The sequence below is a fragment of the Vipera berus genome, assembly GCF_964194415.1.
Source record: "Vipera berus genome assembly, chromosome: 8".
In the NCBI taxonomy this organism is placed as follows: domain Eukaryota; kingdom Metazoa; phylum Chordata; class Lepidosauria; order Squamata; family Viperidae; genus Vipera; species Vipera berus.
In genome coordinates, this window is record NC_138211.1 from 11,357,399 (window position 1) to 11,376,202 (window position 18,804).

The 18,804-nt window shown below is 42.9% G+C and overlaps 1 protein-coding gene across 3 annotated transcripts in view; it reads right to left on the reverse strand.

The window, feature by feature from the left end:
• Positions 1 to 2,753: 2,753 nt before the first annotated feature.
• The window catches only part of OGDH (oxoglutarate dehydrogenase), a 48,575-nt gene continuing 32,524 nt past the window's right edge, over positions 2,754 to 18,804 (reverse strand). For 2 of the 3 annotated variants that reach the window (XM_081333910.1, XM_081333909.1), the window contains 11 exons: positions 18,344 to 18,446; positions 17,814 to 17,942; positions 17,058 to 17,208; positions 14,869 to 14,996; positions 14,572 to 14,750; positions 13,470 to 13,541; positions 12,797 to 12,919; positions 10,621 to 10,693; positions 9,797 to 9,960; positions 8,970 to 9,124; positions 2,754 to 8,121 (listed from right to left, as the gene is read on the reverse strand). In XM_081333910.1, coding sequence (XP_081190036.1) covers positions 8,001 to 8,121; positions 8,970 to 9,124; positions 9,797 to 9,960; positions 10,621 to 10,693; positions 12,797 to 12,919; positions 13,470 to 13,541; positions 14,572 to 14,750; positions 14,869 to 14,996; positions 17,058 to 17,208; positions 17,814 to 17,942; positions 18,344 to 18,446 — 1,398 coding nt within the window. In that variant the 3' untranslated portion in view covers positions 2,754 to 8,000. The remainder of the gene's footprint in view (positions 8,122 to 8,969; positions 9,125 to 9,796; positions 9,961 to 10,620; positions 10,694 to 12,796; positions 12,920 to 13,469; positions 13,542 to 14,571; positions 14,751 to 14,868; positions 14,997 to 17,057; positions 17,209 to 17,813; positions 17,943 to 18,343; positions 18,447 to 18,804) is intronic. The other variant, XR_014027246.1, reaches the window with a different exon arrangement.

Sequence of the window (18,804 nt, forward strand, 5' to 3'; positions counted from 1 at the left end):
GAATGCTGTCCTTGGGACCTCAAGCTGGCTGCTTCCTTTCTGGCAGGCAGGCTGGAGAGCTGTTGCTGTGGCAACCGCAGGGTTACTGCACCACCTTTTCTTATCCTTGGATGTGCCGGATTCCCAAACTGACAGCTTTACGGATGTCGAATCCCTGGCTTGCTCCTCCTGATGCAGCCAGCTCCTCCACACAGCTGGTGCAGCTGGCGAAGATCCTGATGGCTGTGAAATACAGGTAGTCCTCAACTTACTGCCACAATTGAATCCAAAATTTATGTTGTTGAGACATTTGTTAAGTGGCTTTTGCCCCCATTTTATGACCTTTCTGGCCACCGTTGTTAAGTGAATCACTGCAGCTGATAGGCTAATAACCTGGTGGTTAAGTGAATCTGGCTTCTCCGTTGACTTTGCTAGTCAGAAGGTCACAAAAGGGGATCACATGGCCCTGGGACATGGCAACGGTCATAAGTCTGAACCAGTTACGAAGCGTCTGACTACATGTAGTAGGGAAAGATCTTACACCTTGTCCTTCTCTACTTGGGAAGCTGTCTCTTGCCTTTTTGCACCTCAGAATCATGTCCCAGCTGTCACATTGCCCACATTGTACACGGGCGATAAACTTGAGGGGATGGCTCCAGATGGGTCAGTGATAAAAGAAGAAGCTGATCTGTTGGCAAAGTTGAGACATGTGCTTGTGTCAACTTGAAGGATCACCAGAGATCATGGCTTCTCGCGGAGGGCATCCTGGCTGTGGGGTTTCTTTTGCTCCACGGCACTGCCTCCACTGTCTTAGAGTTGCTTCTTGAATTGGCCTCCAGCTTTTCAATCTGTCTTTTCTATCCAAATTATTAGCTTTTGTTAGTTTTTATCTATTTGGAAAATCCAATAAAGTCACTTTCAAGAGAGAAAGAAAGAGAACAGCCCATCAAGGGAAGAGACGGGCCTTTTCTGTGACCTCTGCAAGCTTTCTGATATGCCACTGATGCAAACCCTCACAGGCAGATGTTGCCCCAAGAGAGGCATTGCAGAACAGCCTGAGTCAATCTCACTGGAGATTTTGGACTGCTGCCTGTCATCCTTTCCCTACTGCCCAGACTGGCTAGACTGAAAGAATTTGGTGTCCTACTGCAGTCAGAGAAGACTCCATCCACTCAATTTAGTCTACATCCTGTATTGTATAATTGCTGCTTTGTGAGCACTGTGCAAAGGCACCGAGGCTGGTTAAACTCCAAATATGTACAATCCAGAAAGAACACTTTTCTTCTGGCTGTACATATATAAGCATCAGTTAAAATCAGATTGTCATGTATCTTACAAGTCCTGGGATTGTCCTTTAAAAGAGTGTAATTCTTCATGCCTATTTAACTCAGACTAATTGTGTTACCTTTTGGAACAAACGTAAGAGCCCAAATATTTTCAAGACTAAACTTGTTCCTTATACTATCTAGCTGTCATTTTTAAAAATTTCTTCATCAAAAAACAATAATCTGGTTTCTTATAGTTAATAGCCAGCAGCTATACGGTACTTTATAAAAAATCCTAACTTTTTCAGTAGTTAGGATTTGGTAGTTATTGTAAGTTATCCTCCTGTTCGTAATAAATAGAAAAGTTATGTAATTTCTTCCATAGCAATTAGTGAGACAAATGTCAGTGTTAGCTGCAGCTTTTTCTGTCCTAGAACATTTTGATTTTTTCCATGAGAGGTAACAACACTTGCTGTGCTCTGAGCATTTGTTTTGGTTGAAGTCCCCTGTAGAACTAAAATTATTTAATGCAATACATTATAAAGTAATGTTTGGTCCCATAAAAGATATAGTCTTTCATCTGTGCTAGGAATCTGCTGCCATCTAGTGCATCATTAAAACTGAATACATATAATTATCTGAGGATCTGGTCTGCTTCAATAGAATACTTTAGCACTTCTTTAAAAAGGCTTTTGGGCTAACCACTTGACAGAGAGAAGATATCCTTCCAGGTTTCCCAAAAGTTAAGTACCCATTAATTTGGGTGCTTTAGCCCAAGTTAATGCATTATTATAGGGACGCGGTGGCTCAGTGGGTTAGGACGCTGAGCTTGTCAATCAGAAGGTCGGCAGTTTGGTGGGTCAAATCCCGAGTGCCACGTAACAGAGTGAGCGCCTGTTACTTGTCCCAGCTTCTGCCAACCTAGCAGTTCGAAAGTACGTAAAAATGCAAGTAGAAAAATAGGGACCACTACGGTGGGAAGGTAACAGCGTTCCATGCACCTTTGGTGTCTAGTCATGCCAGCCACATGACCACGGAGACATCCTCGGACAAGCGCTGGCTCTTTGGCTTTGAAATGGAGATGAGCACCGGCCCCTAGAGTTGGAAATGACTAGCACGCATGTGCGGGGGAACCTTTACCTTTAATGCATTATTCTTGCAAGGGGGGGGGGGGAAACCAGGTTTTCTCTAAACCAGATGCCTTCAGAACATTTGAGGCAGACTTTCCATTAGTTCCAGCTTTTGGAAAACGTGAGGATGATAGGAAGGAGTGCCTGCCACTCATGAAAATGCAGTTGCATGCATGCTCACTCAACCATTGCTTGCGTGGCCTGGTTCCCAACAGACCATTGCCCAGTACTGAGCCCTGGGCCGAGAATTGGGAACCCCTGATATAGACCAAACCTTCCAAAGACCCCTATTTTGGGAAAGGCTGGACTCATGGAAACTGGTAAATAAATGGAACATGTCCGCCGGGAGCTCCTGGCAATAAAACCCAACTTCTCCAGAGATAGAGGACCATTATACTGCTTTGATGCAACTGACAAGATACAAAATACAAAAACATGGGTACATTATATTACATAATATCACTAAGTCAGTCCTCTTTAGTCTGCAAGTTCTCCAGATGTTGGACTACAAGCTTCCAGAATTCTTAGCTGCTGACCATGCTGGCTATCCATCCCTATGTTCCCTTGAGGGCAGTGGTAGAGGAAAAATCAGAAAATCATCTGGTAGCATCTTTCCAGAATAAAGGTATATTATTAAAAAGCATGTCTTCCTGAATTGTAGCTTACTTCGACAGATAGCAGACTATTTTGTTAGTCTGAAAAGATACTTATGATTTTTGGGTACCATAATTCTCTTTCTGCAACATAAAATCGCTCCAGATCTACATGTTCAAGACAGCTGTTGACAAGGGACACACTGAAAAAATCCACAGGGAACTGAGTGCAGTCCTTTATTCTTAGTTACATAAGACAACCTACCGAGATGTCATTTCAAGGTCATCGCTTACGAGGTGCATATGCTATTTCATGGTGTGATAACGGTGGCACTTCTCAAATTCTGCCCTCATAAGCTATCCTGCATGCACACAGCACAGCTTGACACTGTTGCTTTGTTCTTTGTCCTTGCTGGATTAAGACTTTAAAAAATGCATTTGTAATCTTCGCAAACTCACTTGGCAGGTTGGTAAAGATGCCTTCAAATGGAGAAGGGGAAAAAAAGATGCTAAGAAAGTGACCCATATAGGAAATCCCCAAGTGAGGCAAGACTTAAAAGTGCAGATTTTTCCAAGCTTCTCACTTTCAGAGAACCCAGTAGCGCAAATGCAGCATTAAGTCTGGACTGGACTTTAACACGAACGCATTGGAATGATTAAGGCGATCACGTGAAGAAGAAATGTGAAGTGTTCTTGGCTTCTCCTGTCACATCAAACACAATATAATCCAAGAACCTGCATGCAAATAAAAGGTCAAGAATCTTTGAAGATCAATATACAACTTACCACTGCTCCTGCATCTCAGCCAAGGACAAACTGAACCATTCTCTATTTGCAAAGGGAACACATTTTCGATTTTTTTTCCAATCTGCAAACCCCCCTGGAGGGTCAGCCCACACATTTGTTTAAATGTATTTTTGCTTTACTTAGTAATTGTGCAGTCTCCTGAGGGGTGGGATGAGTATCAAAGCAAAGATAAAGTGTTCATCTTCTTCCTGTGCTGCATTCCAAGAAAAAATAATCTTGCTGGAAGTATCCAAGCCATTTTGCTCAAGCAGCTGCAGAAATCCTTTCTCCAGCAATTTTCATCTTAACAGATTACAGTAATATGTTTTGCCAAAAGATTAAACAAACTGGTGATTTTCAGAAGCTGAAGATTATGATCTATTTGCTCATACTTGTACATGATCATAAGAAGCACAACCTTAAATTTCCTGACATGGGAAAGGGAAAAAATGCCAATTAAATTAGTTTTGTTGTCAAAACTAGCATATTTATAAGCCTGTGTTAAAATGTTTTTCAATACTGAGGACAAGTTATCAACAGTAGCATCAATTATTGTAGTGCTAGTTTGCATCAAACTGTGTCATAATGTATTAGTGCCAATTTACACAATTATAGACAAAATTCATGCCTATTATGAATTTTCTTTCTTAAGTAATTTTCTGTGCTTGGTAGCTATAGAGCATTACAGAAAGGCAGAATATTGGATTTGCAGAAACCTGAAACTCATCCCATTAAAGGCTCTGACTCCATTAAAGGAGGTAGGTAAATGAGCCTCTTTCGCAACACAAGTCTTCCATGGATAAAATAGCTGCCTTGAGACACAGTTCCTCTGCTTAATGGTTACAACTAGCTACAATTCTTTTGATGACAATTCATGGGATAATTTGTTGTGCACTTCTAGCTTTTTACAATAGTTCTGGTTAAGGATTACAGACTCTTGAGTGACATTTCTGGACTTTTTAAAAAGAGGCACACTAGCTTGAAGAGAAGCACAATTCAACATCCATACTGAATGGGTAGCAAGTCTGCTTCTTTGAGCCATTAAAATACTGTCCTTATGTACAAGGACACCTTCAGGATGCCGCAAGTGCTTTCAGCCACGTTGTTTGGAGATGAGCAATTTCCAATGCAGAATCAAGAGGGTGCTTTATACACCAGCTGGGTCATGTCACTAGCCTACCATACTGCCTGCCCTGCTCACAGCACTGAGCCTGCAAATTCGTGGTCCGAACAGCCCCTTACCGAGGTTCATTCTCCTTGGCCAGAAAGGTGGATCAGGCTGTCCTGATCTGAGTAAATCAGACGACTAAGCCAAGTGGACACACTTTAAGCCAGAAGATCAGGCTTTATTGTATATAAGCCAGACACATCTCAGTTTGATTTTATTTTAAAACCAAAATAAATAAATCAGGCTGGGAGGTGACAGGGAGATCCAGAACGGAGCTTGGCCCAGAAAAGGCAAACCTCCTCCCTCACCAGTCTAAGTTTTGGCAAAGGCTAGGTACACCAGCATTTTTATTTCCTTTCTCCTTTTGCAGAGCTAAAAGAGCACACACTGCACCATTGCTTGCAGAAACCATACAACCACAGCTTTGAAAGCCTAGTGTCTCAATGATAGGAACTGCTTGGAATGTGCTGTTTGCACTAGCAAAGCAACACAGATACATAAAGACTTTATTCATCAGGTAGCTTACTGTCTCTCTGTGGCTGACAGCCCACACAAGAGGTGGCATGACAGAAGCTGCCCTTTTGGGCCATGCCCAGAATTTAGCCAGATAGAGCCCGTATTGAACATATCGCACTGAGGGCTGTGCACGGTCTGAAAATGATTTGGACGTGCTCTGGAACTGGCAAGAACACAGCTCTTCTCTGGTGTTAAACTCACCTTTTCCCCCCCAGGGGCCTATGAAAGTTTAAAAAAAATGGGCATCCAACTCACTGAGGATAATACTCCTCTTAAAGAAGTCACATCTTTGTCTCAAGCTTGTATGTGGAAGCTTGAAAAAGACATGAAGGTTTAACGAACAGCAGCAAGACACTGTCCTTGTGCAAGTTCTGAAGCATTTCTTGCAAATGATTTTCAAGACATGCACAGTCTTGGTGTATGTGTGTGTATTTTTGGAGTTACGGACTGCTGATGTGGCATAGAGTGCGCCATTTAGAAGCTCAGGAGATCAAAGCAGAATGCAGAATGAAAAAAAGCAAAAGCAAAGAGTCATGCCCACTGAATGCAGGAGAGCATCTTGAACACCTTTGGCTAGAAAGGTCTTCTGCTGTTGGCTTGGGTCAAAGCAGTGAGCTACATCTTACTGTAGGCAGGCAACAACCGTTACCTGGAAGCCACTACCAGTTCTTGAATGGGTAAAAGGAGCTTAACAGCAGCAGCTGTCCCTGCTTCAAAGGATATGTGAGCTTGCATTGCTCAGTGATGGTTCTTGAGCTCTGGACTTCAGGTGGATGAGAGGGAACGCTGGCACAAGAAAAGCCAATCTAAATTTTCCACTGTGTGCTTCAATTAAGAAGCAGAAATTTTCATGTTTAGGCAGAATCTCTTCAGTGCTTTTAGAATGCCACTACCTTAAGAATCTTGTTTTAGATTGAAATCTTGTTTTAGATTGAATCTTGTTTTCCTTGAAAAGCCAAGGAAACTCAGCTCCTGGGAAACCTCTAAAAGGCACAAGACAGGAACCAATCGAGGACATTCCCAGAATGGGTGTTGGGAACTACTTCCCAACTTTTTTGATTTAAGCCATCAACTGTAACTGATTTCACCCATCAGAAATGATATGGCAATGCCGTGACATGCAGTGTACAGTAAAAAGACAATGTGAGTTGTTTCCCCAATCAGAAGGGCACACAATCTAACCTCTGCTTACAATTTATGCCCGTAATACATAAAGTATCTTAAGTATAAGTATTTCAGCAAATAATGTGTATGTGTATTCATCTATGTATCCATATGCACAGAAAACCTTGTGCATAATAGAAACCATGGCTGAAAACTTTGCTTGTGACTATATGTCAATGGCATAACACAAGTTATGATCCAACTTTCTTCAAATTAAAGTATTACACAGGCCAAAAGTGGACTTTCAGACTTTTTAAAAATCTGTCACTCCCATATACACAAGTACTTCTTAAAATATTGTTAAGCCCCTAGGTAAATGCTGTGAAAGAATTATATCTTCTAAATTAAATGAGTGTAAAACAAAGGTTACACGCTTCTGCCTAAAATTTGTGGGGAAATAGGTATTCTGAATATAGAGGGGGAAAAAAAGATTTCTGCTCAAGAGATAGAACAGAATATCTAATGAAGCAACTTTTACCGGTGTATAGAATTACAAAGCAAAAAGAGAGCTAAGCATCTATACAGTTTCTTAGCAGGGACATGAGAACCCAATGAATTTTCAGAACTTTTAGTGTGTTCTTTTCTAGATACAGAGTCAGAGCGAAAAGCTGGGTGATGCTGAAGGCCCATGTAGTTATGGCCATGGTGGGCATATAAAAAAAAAGTGTGTTAGATGCCAATATTCAAACAGGCCCTCCTCTAGGATGTGATTTGAATTAGTGAGAGTTACAATTTGGTAAAGCAAGCATCTGAGTCTGTGCCTTGCAGATTATTCGGCTTCCTTCGTGAAAAGAAACAAGGTTTCCATAAAATATCCTCAAAGAGTTACGTCTAGTGGAAGACAATGCTAATTGTTAAATAACAGCAGTAAAACAGTGTGAGCCCAGGATTTTCAGTGTCAGAGACGTGGGATATAGTTGAAAGGAGATACCGTCACCGAAAGCAAGGGCTATACCAGATCACACGCACCTTGAGTACAACGGGGGATGAAAATCATAATTTGTCGCAAAGCAGCTCCAGCTCCAGATTAATGTTGGGATTAAAGTCAAGAATCAGGCATTAACTAGAAGCCACCATACCTTCCACCACAGAAGGCCAATATTAGTCCCTTTGAAGCTCTCCTCCTGGAGCAGTGGAGCAAGGTAAGCCCCGGGGGTTTGTGCAGGAGTGAACCCACACTGCTCCAGAAGACCTGAGCTGCAGCAATGCTCAGAAACCTTAACACAAATATTCAGACAGGGATTGTTGATGGGGCACTTGTTTTAACAGCAGGAAGAGGTTAATAACAGGCTCCTTAAGTTAGTTTACAAGGTCTAGTAGTTAAGGACACAGAAAGGAAGTGATAGATAGAAACACCACAAACACAGGACGCTGGGACAGAACGAGGTCCAGGTGTTATCTAAGACAAGCCCTTGAAAGAGTCGAGGTTGAAGGCGGTGTCCAGGAAGCGCTGCAGTTCGGTCAAGTGGTTCTTTTTGTTGCCTGTTGCCGGGGCAGCAGCTGGTTCTCGGCCAGCGTACCTGGAGGGAGAAAAGCAGAAGCACAATTGCTTACTTGCAACTGCCCCTCATGCTCTTTATTTATTTATTTATTCTCTCTCTCTCTCTCCACACACACACACACATACACACACACGTACGTTAAGTGTTAAGTATTTTAGAATACCTTGCTGGGCCCCAAACACGGGGCAAATCTTATTGCCTGCTTCAGCCTAACCCAAGGCCATCCACAGGCTGTAGTCACAACAGTGACAGCTCATATTTGTGTAAATTTTTTGGATTGCTAACAAAGAATTAAAGGGAGACTAATATGGCCATTTCAAACTCATTTGTTCTCATCAGTCAGCCATACCCTTCTGAGATTCGAACCTGGGCCGACTGCACATTAGGCAATTGTTCTAACCTTTAGGCCACAGGCTCTTTCTCGCTTTGTTAGCTGAGAGGCAAGGGAGATATGTGTTAAATGTTTGTTAAGTATTTTAGAATACCTTGCTAGGCCCCAAACACGGGGCAAATCTAACAAAGTCCGGCCTGCCGGCCTGCCTGCCTGCCTTCCTTCCTTTTTTTTTTGGTGGGGCTATTTGTCTTATGTCTGGGTGTTCAGCAACCCATTTGACTTTCTATTGGGAATTAATGTTAAACCACGCTTACATTGTTAAATCTGACTGGCACGAACGGTATTTGAGGGGCTGTTGGTGCCCCAAAAATAAAGTCTGGGCTACTGAGATCCTCGTGTGTCAGCAGGTTGCCCCCTTTCCTTATTTCTTAGAACAGACCACCTCCTGTGCTCTCACTGGGGTTGGACCGATTCTGCCAGAGCAACTGTATAAACCTGTCCCTCTGTCAGAGCAGCCGAAGAAGCCCCTTACCACACTGGCTTTGCACGGTCAATGGTTGTGCGGAGTCTAGGCTTCACGTAATCATAATATCCTTGGTTTTTGTGCTCTTCTTGACACCAAACTAGGTCTGCATTGGGGTATTTGTGGAATTCCTTCAGCAGGAGGTCAAAAGGGAACGGCGACAGCTAGAAAGAAAAGGCCTCGGGTTTATTATGAGCGATTTTCAGCTTTATAAACAAATTGCAGTAGGAAAATTGAAAAAAAAAAGATCAGTCTGGTTCACAAGCCCCGTGGGAAAATGGAAAAACAAGCATTTAATCCGCAAGAGACTTATTTGGTTAAAAAGGGGGGGGGAAAGGGGGCTGAGTAATATATCAGAAATTTAAGAAGTTGTTAAGGCCAAGAAAGGACTTTCATTTAGCAATAATTTGGGCCTAATCCAAATATTCTGCAGGCAAAGTCAGATCACTCATACTTTAACCTCCATCTGGGCTCATATGCTAGGAGGAGTGCAGAGAAAATTCGTAAGGCCTACTAAGACATTTGCTGCACAAATATTTTAGCGTTCATTTCAGAACCAAATGTCTGTCAGAAACCTGCAAAATATTGCAAAAAAGCCTGACTCTACTTCAGAACTATATTCCACCAAACAAAACTAGATGACTAGAATATGCCTGATAGTTAAATTTTACTTTTGCCAGTGTAAGACTTAGCCATTTGGAGTAGCAGTTTGGAATTCTTTTGCTTCCTGTTTCTAAAATTCTACTCAGTTTTGAAATACTTATTGTTCAGAGCTCAAAAAGCACATAGGAGTCCTACTTTTGTAAGCCAACATACAATTCCCACAAAAGCCCCACCTGCTCTACTCTGGTGATGGCCACAACTGCTTCCATATTCCGGGTCTTCCGCTCTCGAATAAGTTCATAATAAACTTTACCAGTGCAGAAGAGAACTCGTTTAACCTGTTCTGGATTCTGGGCTGCCAGACTAGTGTCTGCGATGACACGCTGGAAATGGGTGCCTGGAAAGCAGTGGAGGTTATTACTTTTCGTTATACATCAGGGCGCGTAGCAAAGTCTGCTCCGAGGAGTTTATAAACCAAAAGTTTACAAAAAAGAGGAAGGCGACAAATATGAGGAAGATTACAAAGGACAGAATTAATGGCAGAGTATCTTTTCCATAAAGACCCGATTTGGTTGTCAGAAACCACACTGTTCTTTGATCTCATGCAGTTCAAAGCTTTTGTTAAGTACAAGCAGCAACAGAGCACTAATTCCTGCTCCTGTCTTTCTTCACAGGAAACTCCAAGTAAAAAGCAAAGTGCTGCGCTGCCCCTGGGAGGAGCAAAATCACAAAAGAGGTGACCTTAAACCGAGGTCTCAAAATCTGAGTCAGAAGCAAATGAGAGCTCCAACTATTTTGCTACACATAAGCTCGTTCCCTGGGTATCATTTAGTGATGGTGATGATTTTTTCTAGCACAGAACCAGAACTAGCACAGAACATCCCAAACTGACTCTGCTCCTATGAAGGTTAGCAGATCTTTAGGAAGGCTAAAGGCAGAGTTGCTACTGTGGCCTTGTGTCGAACTTTCAGAGTTTCCTTGCCCGACTGTTCAGTCACATCTTCCCTCCTACCAAAGAAGGCATCCCTCCCTAGCCCTGATCCCAAGTCTACTGTACCTTCCAGCATTTCATCAAAGCTGGACCGAGCTTCAGGGTGACGCAACAAGGACTTTGGAGTGAAGACTATCAGCTAAAAAAAAAGAGAGTGGGAGGGAGGCAGGGAGACAGAGGGCCAGGGGAACACAACCCAAATTAATACTGAGGTGTAAGAACTGAAGCGTTCAGAATTTAAGTAAAGAACAATAATCCAAAGTTAGTTATTCAGAGGTTCTGTTTTAGAACATCATCAGAACTGCACCCAGAGTTACTAGGAGAGCACTGACCAAAGAGAAATGCCAGGCACCCAGTCAGATGATGCTATCTACCAGGATCAAGTAATTTTTCATACTTGTCAGCAAGATATTTAGCAGGAATGCAAAACAACAAAAGTGCTCTCTTCGGCAACAATATCTTTAGAGATCCTCTGAAATGTCCTGATTTCAGTCATTTCTGGAATAAGACTCAAATGGCGGTAAGAGTGAAATCCAAAATCTACACTTGCTGGGATGCTATGGAGAACCTATGGTATTTTGGATGTCTGGTTTAGCTTTTGGGATAGTAGTATCTTTGGATGATCAAAGTAAAGATAATGCTCTGAAGTAAGGAAGCCTTGAGAAAGTAGGAACAGAAGGAATGCCAGCACATTTCATGGATCCAGGTGAGTGAAGGAATCTGGCTGACATGGCTTTAAAATACAGTTAGGGAGGATTCATCTGCCATTCATCTGTGGTGGCTATGCAGGCTTCCCATCTTCAGAAGCTGTAAACCTGGGTGCCAAAGATGGGGGAGGGGTAGCTATGAGGGAGGGCCATAGTTTTAAGTCTGGGTTTCGTTGCTTTCCAAAAGCACTGAGTTAAAGGCTACTGGAATCAGGATGCTGGATTGGATCCATTCTAGCTGTTCCAGTCTGCTAACACTGTATAGATCTTGATTAACAACTGTTCATTCGGTGATCTTTCAAAGTTGTGACATTAGGACTGTTGCAATGGCCCTGCAGTCAAGTGATCAAAATTTGAACTCTTGGCAGCCTGTCCAGATTTACAGTGACAAGGGGCACTTCCGACTCCACCCACCTGCCTATCCCTCCTCCCCATCTGCTCTTTTGACTGCCCTTGCTGCCCTGCACCCCCGCGGCCCTTGCTGCCCACAGCTGATCTTGCATCTTCTTCCTCAACGAGGTGCACCGAGATTGGCCCTTCCTGAAGCAGCTGCAGGCAGCCGCTGGCATGCCTCAGCAGCAGCAGGAGGAAGAAAATGGTGAAAGTCAGCTGGGGCAAGGGAAATGCCAGTCAGGCTGGCAGGAGTGGTGGGAGTGTAGGATGGCAGGAGCAGCAGAGGGAACAGGAGCAGCAGGGGCAGCGGAACGCAGGAAAGAGGGACAGCTAGGTGGGGGGGCAGAGATGACAAGAGGGCAGGATGGGAGATGGACAGATGGACAGTGGGAAGAGTTGAAGTGGAATGAGAACGGCAGGGCAGGGCAGGAGAAATGTGAGGTCCTGGCCTAACAACTGCAACTGGAACCATTAAAATTACCATCTCCCAGCAATGCAGTCTTGATGTTTCACCTAATGATCACATCTCTTAATAACAGAAATTCGGATCCCAATGGGGGCTGTTAAGCGAGGACTACCTGTATTTGATACTTCCTTCATTATCTACCACTCAGTTCAATTGCTCTGGGGGGGAAAAAAAAAGAAGGATTTTTTCATAAGCCAGAAAAACAAGGGCTCCTGGATCACTGGGTTGCAAGATACAATTTAAAATCGTAAGCCTGAAAACAAGATATTAATATTCAGTAAAGCGCATCAGCCTTTTCAAGGCATGAATATGTATGTGGCATGAAGTTCGATCAGGGAGTGAAAACATTTGCCCACTGGCTTTTATTGGAAAGAGAACTCCGGACTGGTGAGCAGGGTGCTGGAAAAACTGCCAAGGAACAGAACCGGCGGGAAAGTCAAAATCCACCAAGCAAAAGAGGCTCTTTGCAAATTAATCTTAAGTTTACAGTTCCCCCATCCAGCAGAGAGTTTTTCTTTGACTAGTTATACGTTGGGAATTGTTTCGCAATTTATCACGAGCTGCTTTCTACTTGACTTCAGGGTCTAATTAAAGCTAGGAGGCTCCATGGGGGTGGGGGGGGGGAGGGAGAACACATGTCCCTCTTTGTAGTAAGGAAGTCATTCTTCATACTGACTGGTTTCCGGAAGGGGAGAAGTATCTGTCTCCGTGTAACGTGGAAAAAGTTTGCTGGGGTGGAGCAGTTTACGACAATCCAATTGCAGTCGTACAGCTGGCGCACATCAAAGTCGTCTAGTTTCTGTAGGGAAATAATGACAGAGAGTTCAGAAAGGGAGCAGAATTGCATGCATCACCCATGCCGTCTTCGAAGGACCCTGAAAAACAAACAACTTGTGGAACACATCTCTGGCACTAGGGAAGGGGGTTCCCCTAAAAGGTGAGAGGAAGCAAGAGCCAGCTGAAACAGGGTGGAGTGAGAGCAGAATCTGGACAGGCCAGACACTTAGAGGAGGAATTTTTTTCTTTCTTCCTGAGCATGACGTTTTGCAATTCTTGCATTGCCCGTCTCAAACTGCGAGCAACCTGCGACACTGTGAAAGAGGTTGGATTTGGGGGGAGGGGGGAGAGGGGGCTCTCTATTATTGCTATCTCCGATTGCCTACCCTGAAGTAAAGCACTGAGGTGATTACGGAGTGTTCAGGGACACATGGGCGAGCCATCCGGTTTTACAACAAGCCGAGAATGGACAGCTCTTCCGAGAAATTCTTCTCGGCATTCTTAGAGATGCAGCTAAGGGAACAGGCGGGCAGAACAAAAGTGTGGCCAACATGGACTCACAGTCAACTCACCGGGAAGACATCTGGATCGTCATTGCACATTTGTAAGAATCGTTCTGGTCGAGCAGAAGAATGCTCAGGGCCCTGCAAACAGATATGGGGATGATTAGGGGACTGGAGGCTAAAACATATAAGGAACGGTTGCTGGAATTGGGTATGTCTAGTTGAATGAAGAGAAGGACGAGGGGTGACATGATAGCAGTGTTCCAATATCTCAGGGGCTGCCCCAAAGAAGAGGGAGTCAAGCTAGTCTCCAAAGCACCTGAAGGCAGGATAAGACGCAACAGATGGAAACTAATCAAGGAGAGAAGCAACCTAGAACTAAGGTGAAACTTCCTGACTGTTAGAACAATTAACCAGTGGAACAACCTGCCTCCAGAAGTTGTGAATGCTCCAACACTGGAAGTTTTTAAGAAGAGACTGGACAGCTATTTGTCCGAAATGGTATAGGGTTTCCTGCCTGAGCAGGGGGTTGGACTAGATGACCTCCAAGGTCCCTTCCAACATCATCATCATCATTACTTTCTTGAGTAATGGATTTTCCTTGGCTAAACAGGGCATTGAGGCATTTGGCAAAACTAAGCATGTCTTCTAGAAAGAGAGTTGCTATACTGTAGAACAATGGTTAAAGTAAGCGGAGAGGAAGCAGGGAGAATCACGTCCAAGTCCTCTCTTGATAATGGAATTAGGGGGATGACTTTGGACCAGTTATTTTCCCTTAGCTTGCTCTACGTTGCTGCAGGTAAATGAGGAATCAGCAAAGGTATGATGCCTAGAGATACTCAGAGGAAAAGTAGGTGTAAAAAAAATAATAAAGAAATAAAAACCAAATCCAAAATTCTAATATACACTAGTGGGCATTTTTCCAATGTTCCGTTAGAGCACGATATCGGAACACAAGTTAATATTACTTCTTATTTTCAATCTTGTTATACAGACACAACCTTTAATGCATTTGAATACCTCAACCTATGCAAGAATTTTCAATGCAGGGAAATGGCCAATATGTAGGATCTAATTTAACACAGTCTAAGTATAGATATTCCAAGTCTAAATCCACCTCTAAGGCATCTAAAAGGAGACCTTTTAGAAAACAACACACATGCTTCCTTACCATGCCCTCCATGCCATGGGGAAGAAGAAGTACGATGCCGTTCTGCCTCACCCACTTGGCCTGCCCAGAGCAGATGAACTGGTCGATTATACACTGAGCTGTATTGTGGAAGTCGCCAAATTGGGCTTCCCAAACCACCAAAGCATTGGGACTAGCCATAGCAAAGCCCAGCTCAAATCCTGCATTGATAGAAATGGAAAGCTTGTTTTGGGGGAGGAAGATTATCAGTGAGGGATAGACTTAAAAATCCAACAGTTTTACACAACTCCCTTAAGTTTTAATAGGGAGAGGACATACCAAGGACTCCATATTCTGAGAGAGAACTATTGCAGACAGTGTAAGGAGCTTGATTTGGCCACAGGTGATTCATAGGAATACAGGTTCTCTTGTCAACATTCTGGTCATGCAAGATATGGTGCCGGTGGCTGGAGAAAAACACAGGTGAAGATCTTACTCAAATTCTTAGCTGAAAAGTACCCCTCCAAACCATGGGCCTCACTCTATACCAGGGGTCTTCAAACTTGGCCCTTTTATGACTTGTGGACTTCAACTCCCACAATTCTTCAGCCAGTTGAAGTCCACAAGTCATAAAAGGGCCACGTTTGAAGACCCCTGCTTTATACAGCTGTTATAAGACTTCAAAGCAGCTTTGAATCTGATTTCTAGGCCCAATCTGTAGTGCAAATTGCAAAAGTCTTCTGTAAACAGAAGGCTGTGACTAGTAATCATACTGTAAACTCTATAATCAAACCCCCACAAAAGTTAGATAAAGAACACTATACCAGTGAGACCCCTGTTAATGGGGGATTCAGACAAGACTGTATTCTTGTTCCACTGTTGTTTAATTATTATATTAATGCACTAGTTGCTATGATCAATGACTTCTCTCATCACTCATGAAAAGTACCCAAGAAACATATTTCAATTCTACTGGAGGTTTTTAAGAAGAGACTCGACAGTCACTTGTTTGAAATGGTATAGGGTCTCCTGCTTGAGCAGGGGGTTGGACTAGAAGACCTCCAAGGTCCCTTCCAACTCTGTTATTCTGTTATTTATTATATGCGGATAATGTAGCATTAATTTCCCTGACAGGCCTATGATGGTTGCTCCAAGTTTTGGCCAATTATTGCATTTCTGAAATTCTGGAAATGAGCTACAAAAAGTGATGGTCTTTGTGAAATTCCATCGTATCTGGACTCTACATAATAATTCCATCGAGCAGAGTAAATTGTTTAAATATGTAGGCATAGTTTTCCATGCCACAATCTCAAGCACAACACACAGAGAATATGTAGTACTGTTCTGAACCAGCCTGCTACCGGCCTTGCAGAAAGGCAACCCCTGTACAAACGGCAGAGGCTGGAGAGCGTCTGAAGCTGGAAGGCGTCTGCCAAGATATATTACACAAACAACAGAACAAGAAACAAAACACTGGAACTGTGATCCTCAAACGGAGCGGTTGCTTTCAGCAACCAGCCCTTCCCCAAACACTCCCTTTATTAGAGTTCAGGGCGTGGCCTCCCTGTGCCTCCTTCCGAGGAGTCCCACAGCCTTTCTCTGCTTGTTCCTGCTTGACTGCCTCCTGCGTCGGGCGTCCTTGAACAGGGCCAGCTGTGGGTCATCATCATCCGCACTGTCGGGCTCGCGCAGCTGAGAAGAGGGCCCTGGCTGGGGGCTCTGCGAAGCCTCCAAGCCATCATCAGCACGTTCGTCTTCAACACCCTCCTCCTCCCCCTCGTCTGAGTCATCCGAGACATCCGAGCCGGCTGCCGGACCCACAGGCTGGCCCTGAATCACAACAAGTACAAAATGCCCAGCCACATTCACTGTGCAATCATTGTCTATGCTAAAGGGGCTTGATTCATCCCAGCCGCATGCAAGTGTACTCAGTTAAATATGCAATTCCACTGATCCTCTAGAAAGAGTTCTACGCCAATTTCTTAGGAACATATTTCAAGTCCCCTGCTGGGTCTCAAACACGTTTGCGTGCAGTGAGGATTGAGATTACTACTTGGTTATATACCAAGTGTACACGTATTAAATCAAACTATACTTTACTCTTGCAGGTTTGGTAACTGTAATTCTTACTTGGCAACTTTTTATCATTCCTAAAGCAATGAGAAAAAAATGATGCTTTTGCATTTTCCTTTCCTTGGTTTATCTGGATACCAATATCCACTTAGATCCCATCATGTTTCTTCAAAGATATGTTCCTGACCAATTTGCTTACTCTTCTTAGATCTGCTAGATACCTAAATCAAATTTAGTTTCCTATATAGGAGGACACTTGCACTAGCTTGATTTGGTCCTACTACAGGTCCCAGAAGAGAAATATAAAGGTACACCTCCGTCTGCTCACTATTATGGCCTAGGCTGGGGATAAAGCTATCTTGACATCTTGCATTTGCCCCCAAATATTATGGACTTTCACTAAAGTCCTGTATTGGTTAAAGAAAGACCGCCCATCTACAGTCAACCCAATTTACCTGAATGTTCCTCTTTCAACATCTTGTCCACTCAGCCGAATATGGATTCCTTCTTTAAGAAGCGAACCAAATGCCATATACTCTGCTAAGGCCCAGTCTACAGTCCTATTGGCAACCATCTCTCCTCGTGTTTTTAGAATCCTGCTTAAACCTTTAGAGAAAAATAATAATCTTCAATCTGCTTTATGGCAGCATTTCCCAAAATGTAGAGATGCATTTACAGATGCTTTGAAAGTCTGTTCTTCACACACACAGTGAAGGATATTGCATTGCAGATCATTTCTGTAACCGGAGTACCCTTCAGATGTATGTACTACAATTCCAGGATCCTCAGCAGTAGCCATGCTGGCCTTGGAATTCTAGGATTTGGAATGCACATGTCTGGAGGGTGCTCAGGTAAGGCTGCTATAAATGAAAGCACAAACATAAAATGGAGAAAAAGAGCAAAGACTAAGACTTAACGATTAAGCTCTGAAGCAGAATCTATTTTCATCTTAATTTGCTGACAGCTTGGATTGGCTATGAGATAGGCCCAAATGTGCTAACTAGGATACATACAATACATGGAATCCTGTTAGATATCACTAGAACATGCAAAACAGAAGCAAAGTACTGATTGCTCCATCGATTCTGAACACCTATTTAAGAGAGTCTTCAAGGAAACTCTGCAAAAGACCCCACCATGCAAGTAAGACGTTGCATTTTCTGCTGAAATTATTAAAAAAGTAAAAATTCAAGGGGAATAGAAAACCATACCCCCATGAATGGTAAAATTTTCAACAGGAACTGAGCTGGCCACTTTTCCTATATGACCCAAATCTTCTTCAGTCAAGCCGGTAGAAGGACAAGTCATGCTTCGAGGTTGGCCATCCAGGGTGAAGAAACCTGGACATTTAAGAAGAGGACATAAAAAGAGGCAAGGAAGACATTCACAGGAGGAGCAAGCTCCGGCTAATAAAACAGTTCCTTTAAAAAGATGTTCCTCACTGCCCAATTTGTTTTGAGAAGGTATTTGGCAAATAAACTCTGTCCAATTAAACTACTGGATCATCCTGCCAGAGCATCCAGGAGAAGAACAGAAGTTCTTCATCAAGTGTCTCTTAGTTTAATGCAAGCACATTTTGTTTATTAATAATGCTACCTCCTATGATCCTTGTACAGAATTTTCAGAACTAGGAGTTCTAGGCAAGGAAAACTCATCTTTGTGCCAGAAATTGCAAGTGCAATCTATTGGCCAAGAACTTTTTTTTTAATCCATGGCCATTAGCAAGCAGACAGTAACTTACCAGGCCATGGAGAGTCTAACCAATGCTTGATATGAAGGATTTTTTCATCCTTGGACCTTGCATGAGCCTCTTCACAGATTTTGTCATACTTGGAAATTTCCTCCTGGAATACAAAAGGAATGTAGAGGTGAGCCCAAGAACAATTGTTACCAACACTTCAGTCTAAACAAATACCTTCTTAGAATTATAACACATTTCTCAAACAAAACTGGTAGTAGCAAATCACTGTAATTTATCTACTGGGCTGGGAGTATCAGGTTTTATTTTGTCTATAATAAAGTCAGAGATTCTGCTGAGGCAAACATGTCCCTATTTATGAAAAATTGTTTTCAAAGCCAGTACAGTTGGTTTTCTGAAAGAGACAATTGTATAACAAGCCAGTTCATATATGCCATACATAATTGCACATATCAGATTAAACAAGTTTCAATAAGATACGCGATAACAGAGAAATGTTATCA